This window comes from Pteropus vampyrus, unplaced genomic scaffold (genome assembly GCF_000151845.1).
Source record: "Pteropus vampyrus isolate Shadow unplaced genomic scaffold, Pvam_2.0 Scaffold201, whole genome shotgun sequence".
NCBI lineage: Eukaryota > Metazoa > Chordata > Mammalia > Chiroptera > Pteropodidae > Pteropus > Pteropus vampyrus.
Window position 1 is genome coordinate 1,985,766 of NW_011888982.1, and position 12,954 is coordinate 1,998,719.

Sequence of the window (12,954 nt, forward strand, 5' to 3'; positions counted from 1 at the left end):
ATATATCTATCAAGAGACCTGCCCTTTGTTTTCCACTTTGTTACTCTGGACTAAATGAAAGAACTTATAGTATCTCTCTGATATTTTTCCTCGTCAACAATTGGAATATATCTCTTAGTTATATCAAAGAGAGTTTGATGATTGGTTTGGAAAATGTTTAAGTATTCCTTTTCAGTTTCTTTCACAAAGCAATATCAAAGAGAAGGCATACTTTATTGTTTTGTTTGATTCCCTTTACAATGCAAAAAGCATTGCTATTGTTTTTGTGATTTCTACACTGTAATAGAATTGAGATGGTCAGTTCAGTAGTGAACAGAAACAGTGCTGGTCCTAGATTTCAGCCCAGCATGCTATATGTTAGAGACATCTTCATTGAGTCTCTAGTTTATAAAACTAAAATAGAAACAGAATCAGCAGTACTGTTGCAGCGATTTACCAGTTCAGTGATCTGACAAATTGTTGCCCCAATCAATCTGTCAACATGTCTTTCTCATGCTTCCTCTTTTTTCTCACTAAGCTGTAGTTGTGAAGCAGTTCTGTCTGGGTTATTGGTGCTTCAGGTTGCTATGGAGATAGAGCAATAATAGATATGGAAGTAAAAGCAGCTTTTTTTCCTTTCCTCTAATTACTAAGAAACATTAACTCTTATTGTACTCAGGACTTCAAATATAACTAAGAAAGAGGAATGAAATAGGGGATTTATAAGACCTGAGTCTAGTGTCTTTAACATCCCAGCTAGGCAGAAAGTCCATCTTCCCTTATTCTCACCCACTTAGCACTTGCTTTTCAAAGGAAATGTTTGCGAGAATTACAATCAGTAGTTTTCTCCAACATTGTTTCAGTTAAAAGTATTATCTGTGAGTTCACATAACCTCAATGAACACTCATTCTTTTAAAATCTCTAAATGAACTATTTCAATTTTACCTCTTAAGTGATTAGCTTATAGATTTCTGAAACTAGCATTAATTTATTTCTTTTTATTTAAAGAGATAGTATAAATTTTGTTACTAAGTCATTGCTACAAAGTCACAAAAGATGCATAAGATTCCAGATGTGTTCTGACAAAATGCAGATTTAAGACATGTGAAGGCTAATATAAAAATAGACTGGTGCCAAAATATTTTTAACACATTGTCATTGATGCGTTTACTCCTTTCCTGGCAATTCCTTTGGATTGAGTGGATGGTTTGGAGAGGAATGAGGATGAGAATGAAGTCTGAGCCTGAAACCAAGTGCATGAACAGAGAGACTTCCTGAAGACTGGGTTTTTGATTGTTTTGTTTTGTTTTGTTTGTTTCTTTGTTTTGTCATTCAGGTATTACATTGCAGGAATGTCTTTAGAAACTCTGATAGACTATAAATAGGAAGTAGACTAGAGAGGAGTTCAAAATGACAAAGTAAAAAAACAATTGTTTATAATTTTGCTAAGGGTTATCCCTATATACTTTTAGTAATTTCCATATAAATAAGATGGAAATATAACATGGCTTCCAAATAAAGTACATGCATCTTGTAGAGTACATATATCACACATAACTTTTTTACCACTGGGGACGATTTGAACTTCCATGTCAATGAAAGGAATGGCGGGGAATAAAGGTGGAGAAGTGTAATTAGCATTTTTCCTTGGTTCTTTCTTATTGGCACAGTGAAGAATCACAGGTCAGTGAGATTTAGAAAAGGTTTATTAAAAGTATATCTTAGAAAGACAACGCATGATGCAAAGAAGACCATGGTTTTAACAAAGAGAGCTGTAACAGAGTGCTGTAACAACCCAGAAGTGGGGATCTCTGAATTATATTTAGACTGTGATAGGCGGTTTCAAAGGCATTCTTAAGTAATTGGCAAGTGAGGTCATTTTGATTGGCACTTGGCTGCTGTATAACACTTTGCCTATTGTGCATGTGCTTACTCAGAATTCAGTCTGTTACAATTAGATCTATGAACTTCCAGGATAAACATGGTATTATAATGATAGTATAATGAAGCTTAGATTATGGGCAGTTTAGGCTATTACCTTCTGCATAGGTGTCTGTGGCCGATTAAACCAGTTAAGATTATGGCTGTCCTGTCCTTTGCCTCTGGGGATGCAGGTGTGATTCTCTTATTACCAATAGGGTGTTCTTTGGGCGATCTCCAGTCTGGGAATCTATTCCTTTGTTCCCCTACTGCTCATGTCTAGCTAACTATCTAACAATTTTACAAATACCTTATGGCTTGCATAATTGTCATATATACAACATATTTTATGTATATGAGAGATTTCTGTAAAGACTAAAATTTGAAGTCATTATTAATTAATAAAGTTAATATAATTTTTCTTCATATATTTAGCAACATATAAAGCAGATTATTTTCTCCCTAGTCATTTAATATATTATATTTGAGACATACACATTTTCAAGTGTTTTACATTACCAAACTCCTAAAAAAAAACTACTGTTTTCTAATGGCAGTACAGCTGTGTTTTTCTCTACACAAACTTCAGTTACCAAGAAAATGCTGTCACAGCCTATTCTGGTGGCCCTAACCATGATGCTAATGGTCTCAGAGTATTTGTACTGTACTCAATGAGCATCACAGGAGGTGGCATTTAAAATTCAGAATAATATTTAAATTACTCATGCAATAGAACGGAATGACAATATATGGCAAGAAAGAGCACCAGCAGTTCTAAAATACTTACTTCTTGGGTCTATGTTGTGCAAATATGTTCTGATAATGTGTATAAACAGATATTTAGTATCGTATGCTGCAACTGTACATCTAATGGGGATGTGATAATATTTAACTTTGTTTTTCAAATCTTGACAAATCTTCATTTTATATGAGATAATCTTATACAGAATTCTAAAAAATAAAAATAATGTTACACTTTCTCTTTTTTCTTAAAGAATTCTACTTAAATCTGGTGCACTATATACAAACTGGACATTCATGTAGCTGTGGTTTTAATATTTTAAATTTAGAATACACATGTGCATTTCAGTCCAACGTGATTATACAAAATAATATCATCTGTATATTAAATAATGGGTTTTCTTAAATATAGACATGTTCTATACCTCACTCTTCACCCTCAAATATATCATAGCTACACATTAAAATATGTTACAATATTTTCAGTCTGTAAAATATGTCCTCTTTCCCCTTCCTCCAAAATCTGAAGAAAATATATATACTTTATTAATGTACAATAACTCCATTTTATAAATATACTTTCCATTATTGAAGGAAAGTAGGGGGGCATTCAAACATAAAGATCTGGTTTGAATATTTCAGGACCTCGGGAAAGATTTGATTACATTTGGGATGGTAATTGAATCTGGCTAATTTGACAAAGTCACTGATGATCTCTGAAATATGACCAATGAGATAACTGCAGAATTTAGTGGCTGAGACCTTCGTATTGTGAGGTTTTTGTTTTTGTTTGTTTTTCTATCATGCTAAGCAATAAGAAGAGTATACAAAACTTTAGTGACGTTATTAGCAGAGTGACTAAAATAAATACTGTGATGCCTATGATGCTGACTAGATTTGTGTCTGAATAATTTACATATGTTATTTACTTTTAAAAAACTTCCTTATATACTTTGCTTTTCTTTTTCTTTTTAATTTATTGTGAGTATTTGCCTTCTCACTAGTTTGGTAGTCTCTGGAATTAAAGGGCTTTATCATTCTCATATCAATGTTGCACATTTTACATTACATAATATGATGTTCTGAATATGGTAGACACTTGATGTATGTTTGTTATATTGATTCAAACTCTATTTATCAATCTTAAAAAGAAAATATGCACAAGTAAGTAACAGTCTTAACAATTTAGAGAGAAGCTACATACTCCATTTTATCTTGTTTTCTTGTACCTGAGTGGATGTCTTCTATCTCCCTCTCAGGAGGGCAGTGAGGTGGTGTCGTGTAACTATAGATGAAGGCATATGTGGAAGTTAAGAGATGGTGAATATCATCTTGAAATTACTATGAGAGTCAAATATGCTTTTTCAACAAATATTAAAGATTTGCCATTAAATAAAAGCCATTGAATTTTTTGAAAAATGGCCCAGTTGAGAAGAATGGAGAATTCATTTACACATGTAGTTTTACTTTTCAATCTATTACATATTAGCCGTATATTTGAACAAGTCACTTAACTTTAAATGTTTTGAAATTCTCATTTGTAAAATAATAGGTAATAACTTTTGCCTTATTTACTTCACAGGCTTTATTTTATAAATTTAAGGCTGCATTATAACTTGCACACTTGATGATACATTATTCATTTATATATACACATATCATTAAACATACAACTGAATATAAAATTTTTAGTAGATACAGAATAACAAATCAAAAGAATTTATTGGTCAGATATTGTGGTCTAATATTCACTACAGAACAAATTGCCATATTGAATTATTGTTGAAATATTTTAATGTTGCATTTTGTGTTGTCATCTCTGAAAGTGTAGTGTTTAAAGAACCATTGATATGTGTGTAGGTTAATTAAGAATGATAGTGATAGTCAAGTCAAGATGGGTGGAGCCCCTGCTATAATACAGCCAGCATTTACCATGTTGGTCTAGTTTTGTTTCTATTGTTTAAACTACAATTAATATCTAATGAAGTGCAAGATTACAGCATATTATTCTTCGTGCTTTTTTCCAGTACAAGAGTGAAATGATGAACTTGAAAACTGTTCTTCACTATTTGTTGGCCTCAGCAAATCTAAGAACCATGGAACTTTTCTTTCGAGATTATCCAAGCATAAAGTCAAGGGTTAAATGAACAGTGGCCTTCTGTAGGAATTGCTTATAAAAATTTGGAACAAAACAAACAAACAAATAAAAAGAAAAACAAAATAAAAAACGGTCTTCTTAACATTTTTTTTTGAAAGATGTAACTAATTTGGCTAAAGTTAAAGAACAGGCATAACTGTTGCAAAATTTACATTTCTGTACATATCTATCTACCTATATAGCTTTCTCATCTAAGCTCTGGGTTTGTTGTTTAGTTTAATGTATTCTTCTCACTCCAAAATTGAAAAGGAAAAACCCGGAAAAGTTCCTAAAAAAATAATTTGGGAAGAATGGTTAAAATTAAACCCTTAAATCATTAAGATGTGTTGTTAGTGTACCTTCTAAATAGTATCCTAGTTCATTTTTTTCAAAAAAAAATGCCAGAGGTGTCTGCACCATTAGTGATAACCAGTCCTTTGAACACTAGATTAAAAAAATATATATCTTTAGTATGTATTAGATGTTCTAGTACACTAGATCTATTTTAAAGTTTCTACCCATTTCTACTTATTGTCTATGTCTATCAATATCTTTCTAATGATATGTCCTAATAGCATATTTGGATGTTGATATTTCAACTCCTCCTAAACACTACTTCTATTGTTTTTTAAAGCATTTATTGGATGTTCAAAAAATTTGACTTTATTATAATAAAAAACTTTATCTAGTATAAGTCATATACTTGAGAGGGTTGAGATTTTATTTTCTGTCCTTCAATGAGAATTTACAATTTACTTCAAAGTAATCTATGCCCTATTTGTTAAATTCGTACAGATTTTATAGGTTTCTTTCCCTCTGATTTTTAATGTTTTTTTTTATTATTATTTACTATTAGTGTAGGAAAAGGGTGTTTTACATTATAGTTATCTTATTTGTTTTAAATTCTAATTAGCATGTTAGTGGAATATTTTTAAGTAAACAATTATGTTTTTCATAAAGATAATTTTATTTTTTTAATATTTATAAAAAGTAATTTTATTTTCTTCTATTGTATTTGCAAGAAATCATAAAATATTTTTGAAGACATTGAGCATCTTTATCTAGTACCTGATTTTAATTGACAAGATTTAATTGGTTTAACATTTAGGATAATTTTGATCGTTTTTAAAGTTGACTTTATTAAGTTTATTCATTCAAGTCTATTTAATGAAAACTTTTTATGGACCAGGTGCCATGCTAAGCTTTTTGAATACATCTGTGGACAAGATATAGCTTGTTGCCCTTGTCTAACACACATTTTCATAGAGTAGAGACAGACAATAGCATATTGCCACAGTACAAGGTAAGTAGGAAGGTGCTAGTGGGGATGAAAAATGGCAGATAAAGCAAGTAAAAGAAGTTAGAAATTTTTAGATAGCTATAATTTTAAATAATTATGAAGGTAAGACTCATTGGGATGGTTTTGGAGCAGAGTAGAAGGAGGTAAAATTCAGCTATACAAATATGTAGGAAAAGACAATGCTAGGCTCAGGTAACAGCCAACATATTCAAGAATTATCATGAGATTTTCTTCTATTTTTATTTTTCTTATCATTTTTATTATAAATGCAGCTCAATTTGACAAAAATGTCTTTTCAGGATTTCTAATGGAGATAAACAAAAACTCCACCTATTTATCTATCTATCATATATCTATCTATCTATCTATCTATCTATCTATCTATTCATCCATCATTTATCTATTACAATAAATAGATAACGCATGTAAATTTAACTTGTTAATGAAATTAATTATATTGATAATAACTTTTTGATATTTATCTAGGTATGTTCTATTGAAATAAAGGCTCACAGTACAATTTCATTTGTCATTTGTTGGGTTCTATATGCTAATAGCAAATTTAAATTTATTGTGTTTATATTCATATTAATGATCTCTTGTTTTTTTTCTTCAAACTATTTATATAACCTTTTTTTATTTTCATTTGATTCAATAACATGGACTGAGTAGACCAATAATTTTATGCTTAAATAATTTCTTATTTAATAATTAGATAAAATTTAGTTTTAAATTCATCTGTTTCTGATTTTTTTAAATAATGTTTTTATCAATTTAAAAATGTAATTTCACCTGCTTAATAGGGCATTTACCAGTGATTTAGCCACATAACAATAAGAAAACAAACTAAAATATTGTTTGAATAATTAAGGAAATCATCTTGAAATTAAAATAAATAATGAAAAGTATTTCTATAGTCAATTTAGCAAGCTAATAAAGTTTTCTGCTGTTGAGTTAAAGGTGGCTTTTCACCCACCTTTATTACATAGAATTTTGTTTTAGTGAGGTATTTAAAAGAAATAGAATTATTTTAGTCATAGTCTTAAATATTTCCGTAAAATTCAATCAAGTGTTTCAACGTTCTTGCCTCCTAAAGTAAATAATTATTTTCATATTAAAATTTATTATATATTACTATTATTATACATCAATTATTAGAGCTGAAATTTATTATTCAGTCAACCATAGTTTTTAAAACACATAACCTAATGTACATTTTTTACTATGATTCTTCATTTTAAAACAACATGAAATATAGACTGGACATGCCTATAGAAAGGATCTTATTGTACTTCTTTACATATACAAAGTGTTTTTCACAAAATGCAGGAAAGATGATGAAATGAAATTCATCCTCAGTAATGTCACAATACCTTTGTTCAACTGTATGTTTAATAATCTTAATCCCCATCCCCATTCTATCTATTCCTAGCTTTTCAGCACTGATCTGTATGACCTGGTGGTAATATCTCTCAATGTGAGAAACGATATTTCTAAATCATCTCAAATTCTTTATTTCTTTGTCTTTGCTTCTTCTAAATTCTGAATTATATTTGATTTCTCACAGTTAATTTACCCACTAATGATGATGTGATATAATTTTTTCTGTATTCAGGTCTCTACCCTACTTTCCAGTTAGATCATTTCTGCTGTTATACTTTATTTACTATCCAACCCAACAGTGCTAGGTCTTATGAATCTTATAGACTTCTTTTTTGATTGAAAGTTTATCTCTTTAGAAGGCCTTATCTTCTGCCCTGAAAACTGGCAGCCACTATGATCTCATGTGTGATCTGTAAATATAAATGTATACACCAGTACTCAAACCACCAAAAGGGTAGTATGTGCCCTCATCCTGTCATTCTGCACATTTCTCTGTAAACATAAATGTGAAAGTAGATACAGAATGGCTAGAGGACTCTCTCATTCATTTTAGGAAAGGCTTTAAATTACAGTTTCATCTTAAACCCTTACCCTGTAATACATGTCAAGTATCTCCCCCACCACAATCTAAAGCCAATGCACAAAAAAGACCTGTTTATTTAATGTCCACATTTAATCCTATCTTAACATGAATAGTAAAGCATGTTATTTTATCTATTTTTAACATGGGTGTTTTGCTTATATAGCAACCTATTTAATCATTCCTCAAAGTCATATTTCATTTTCTTTTTAGCTAAGAATCTGGACTTTAAGGATATGATTTATTGCACTTAAAAGTATATCAAGAGGGATGAGTCCAAAGTTAAAGTGAAATTCTAGGTAACTGTTGTCCATTTTTGTCATCAATGAGTAGCAATAATTATCTTTCTCCCTTGAGATCTAAATCTTATTTGTTCATTCCGACATGCCAGACTATTAACTATTATCTTCCCAAGCTGTGTCACTGCTCTTATTGCTACTGAAGGGGTGTGTGTGTGTGTGTGTGTGTGTGTGTGTGTGTGTGAGAGAGACAGAGACAGAGACAGAGACAGAGACAGAGATTCCTGATGTGAGCTGAAGTTATGTACAGGCAAAGAAGAAATCCCTATTTTTTTATCAATTAAAAACAATCCCTTAGGTTGAGTGTGAGAGAAAAATGAATAAGCAGAGCACAGAGGATATTTAGGGCAATGAAAATATTCTGTATGATATGATAACGGTGTATAGATGTGATTATACATTTGTCTAAACCCATGGAATATACACACCAAGAGTGAACCCTAATGTAAATTGTGAACTCTGGGTAATAATGATGTGTCAATGTTGGTTCACCAAATGAAAAAAATATAATACTCTGGTGGGGGATGTTGGCGATGGGGGAGGCTGTCCAGGCGGGGGAGTAAGGAGTCTATGGAAAATCTCTGTGCTTTGAGCTTAAAACTTTTCTATACAAATGAAAATTTAAAATAATCCCTAGTCATGAGCATTCTTGACTTTATACACCAAAGCACTGGCAGATAGTTAACTTCCACTTCAGAATCTCATAAAAGAAAAATGGACTCCAAGTCGAAGAAAGAAAGGGAAAAGAACAGAAAATGAGTTTATGAAGTTGACAGATGAATGGAACTTAAGAACATTCAGTTCAGGAACTGAGTTGTTAGGTGCATCATGGTTTAATTGAGCAAACTTATAAATCTCTCTTTTAATTTCATTTCCCTTTTCTGTTCTTACTGATTGCCACAATTTACCAATCTGTCCCTTTGCTCATGTACACACCCAAGGCAATAACTGTGCTAAAACATTATCTGATTAAAATGTACAGCATTTGATTTACATTATAAAATGTGAATGCAAATTAAAATGACAACTGGATTTATTAGTGCAGATCTCTGATTTTGTAGGAAGATGACATTTATCATTATTCATGACATAGAATTTATATTCTCCAAGCTGACACTATCAGGCAGATAAAATATGCATTCAAAGCATAGTAGAACGCCTGAATAAAAAACGTATTATCTCAATCCTGTTGACTGAAAACATGAATATTTGTGCATTAATTAAAAATGTGTACACATCAAGAACTTGAAATTGTGATTACTGGGAAAGATACCTATAACTGATCTTTTATTAAAAACAAAACAAAATTATCTCTCTAGGGTGAGATTTTATAGTTAAAAAAATACTTTTTTTTTCTGTTATACCTGAACAAAACTTCAAGATTAAAGTATAAATATAGTTTTAAAAGAAAAGCAGTTGTCCGTTGTCTATTTCTGAGGCAACCATTTATTTAACTTTTTATGTCTAATTTATTATCATGTTTACACTTAAAATGCTCCTACTGTTATTTATTGATTATTTAACTCTAGATATTGTCTATTGTACACTTACTATAGAATCTCAGAGTTTAGTTATTGCATTCTACAGCTCCATATGTTTCACTGAGTCACAAACTCCTGGAACAGTTAGAAAATAATGATAATATCAATATTAAATATCAGTGCAAAACATAAGCCAAGTTCATAAGTTCATACTAAGCCAAAAATTAAATGAAAAGAAAATTGTAAGTTTGAATGGGATTGTGTTGAATCTATAGAAAAGAAAATTGATATCTTTACAATATTATGGCTAGTAATTCATTGCACAGCATAGTTTTTCATTTATTTAAAAATTAATATTCCATTTGTTTGTTGATATTAAATCAAAATCAATTGATCTTTGTTTATTAACTTTGTATCTATGTTATTCTATACTAAATTTGCTTACTAGCGTACCTGTTAATGTCTCATGTAATCAAGCCTATATATTCTTAAGGATTTTTATGTTCGAAAAAATGTTACCTCTAAATAATGAGAGTTTAATTTCTTCTTCCAACACTTACACATTTTATTACTTTATTTTGCCTTATTACAGTAAAATCTGAAGAAATAATGAGAAAAATGGAGATAATTGACATTTTTTTTGCCTCATTTCTGAACCCAGAGAGAAATGTTTTAATAATTCATCAACTGTGATGTTTCTTAAAGGTTTTTTTTTGTTGTTGTATGTACTCTTTATAGTATGGATATGCCTTTGTAGGCTCAGTTTTCTATAAGTTTTTATCAAATGAATGTTATGAAATGCTTCTATCACATTGATTATATGTATATAATATGTATTTCATTTTATGTATATATATATATGTATTTCATTTTAAACCTATTTTCTACTGTTAATGTGATGAAATATATGTTTTTTCCAGCATGTGTATCTGTATCTTCTCTGTTGTTCAGACTGGGTTGATTTTATTGTTCTGGCCTCAAGTTTACTGATTCTATCCTCTGTCTTATTCACTCTGATATTGAGCCAATCCAGCATGGTTTTTTTGTTTGTTTGTTTTGTTTTGTTTTTTAAATTTATATTGTTGTATTTTTGTTCTAATTCTTATTTGGTCAATTTTTATAAATTGTATTTCTTTGTTAAAACCTTGTAATTTTTCATTCAGTTAAAGTGAGAATTTGTAATTTCTTGTTGAAATACTTTATTGTATCTTGGCCATTTTGCCTATTATGTCAAGATATTCTGGCTCTTATTTAAGATTTTTTTTTTTTTTTACCAAGAATTAACTCTGTTTAGCACACATACATTAGCCTAATTTTGTGGGCTGTGGTTTAATTAACAATATATTTAGAGTCTGTTTGTTGTTACTTTGATCTGATTTAACTTGTGTCAGCGAGGCACCTACTGTTTATTCTTGGTGCTGTTGGAGGTGAAAAGAGCTTTTCCAGGTTAGGTTCCTGGTGCCACTAAGTGGATAAAAGAATGTTTTACACACCAGTGGGTAGTTAATTTCTGTATTTGGTAAGAATGTTTAAGACAGCCCTCATCTGTCCTATTCCTCTAGTCCTGAGGCCCCTAATCAGTTCTTCATTTTCATTCTAATTTTCAGAATTCTACTTTGGTTGTCTCTCGCATTTATTTATTTATTTATTTATTTATTTATTTATTTATTTATTTAGTATTTGTGGTTGTACTTACTAGGGATGAGTAGGGAGAAATGACACTATGTCATCTTGTTGGGACCAGAAGTTATTTTAAATCATTTAGATAGCCAATTCTTTAATGACTTGAAGTTGAGCACATTTTGTATACGTTCCATAACCAGTTATTTCCCCATGTCTATTAACTGCTATTTGCTAATTATTCTTAATTCTCCTCTTAGTTTATGTGACATTTTTAAAACTATAGATATACCTACATCTTTTCCAGGTATGTTTCCAATAAATAAATCTTCAGCTTTTTGTAATTCTTTTAGCGTTCTTTACATTTATCTTAGATGTTTTGAGAAATTGACATCATTTTAACTGATAGAGCTAGACCTCATAATTACATCATTTGGAAAATGTCACGAGTTATCGATAATGATAGTCTTTATTATTTTTCTAAATTTTCATGAAAAGGAACATAAATGATAATATAATAGGAAAACAAAACCTATTCATTTTTTGCAAGGATATTAGTGAATTGGGGCAATTTGATTTAAGTAAAATTAGCACTCCGAATGACATATATAAGGTCATTGATTTGTATATCTCCAAATGTTGCATAACAGATCCTCAATAAATATTTATTAAATTACTAGATATAGTAGTTTGAGCACTGCATCTTTCTGTAGACTTCAAAATTCCTCATATTTGCCTAATATAGACTGTATACTCAAGACAATCCCAATAAATGTGAATGGAAGACGATGATACTGTGAGTGAACAGAGGACCACAGAATGGTAGAAAGAGGTTTTGTAATCATAAAAATATTGTGAACATACTGATAATGGTATTTTTTTAATGCTTTTGTATTTTTAGGTACAAGTCCTTAGAAATGCTGGAGAAGAAGTGACCTTAACAGTGTCTTTTTTAAAAAGAGCACCTGCTTTCCTCAAACTACCACTGAATGAAGATTGTGCATGTAAGCATTTATGAAGATTAATTAAAATGCTCACATCACCATATTTACTATATCCTGACAGTAATTAGTAAATTATTTTTTAAATTGGGATTTCTGCCTGAATACAAACATTTTTTTTATGTCGCAAGTCATTCTATTATTCTTTATATAAAAAGAACAGATGTTAATTTTGTTTCAAAATTTATTCATTACATTTACAGTTTTCTTACTCTATAATTTGAGAAGCATTGTTTATTAAAAATAAGTATGATATCAAATATATACATTGTGTATATCTATTAAACTTTATTAATAATATTTGATGAATATATTTTCTCAAATTAAAAGCTGATATACATTTATTTGGCTACTGGACTTGCTAAACAAGCATTTACATGTAAGTTGTCCTGATGAAAATGCAAGAGTAAAGGATGCACCTGTCTATGTGGATATGTAATAATTTTCATAAGGCCTACTTAAAAATTTTTGTATCATTTGCATATAATGAAATAAAATCTATATATTTTATA

At 30.1% G+C, this 12,954-nt stretch overlaps 1 protein-coding gene across 1 annotated transcript in view; it reads left to right on the plus strand.

The window, feature by feature from the left end:
- SNTG1 (syntrophin gamma 1) overlaps positions 1–12,954 on the plus strand; it is a 280,357-nt gene that overhangs the window by 69,123 nt on the left and 198,280 nt on the right. Inside the window, exon 7 of the mRNA XM_011372125.1 lies at positions 12,343–12,445. Coding sequence (XP_011370427.1) covers positions 12,343–12,445 — 103 coding nt within the window. The remainder of the gene's footprint in view (positions 1–12,342; positions 12,446–12,954) is intronic.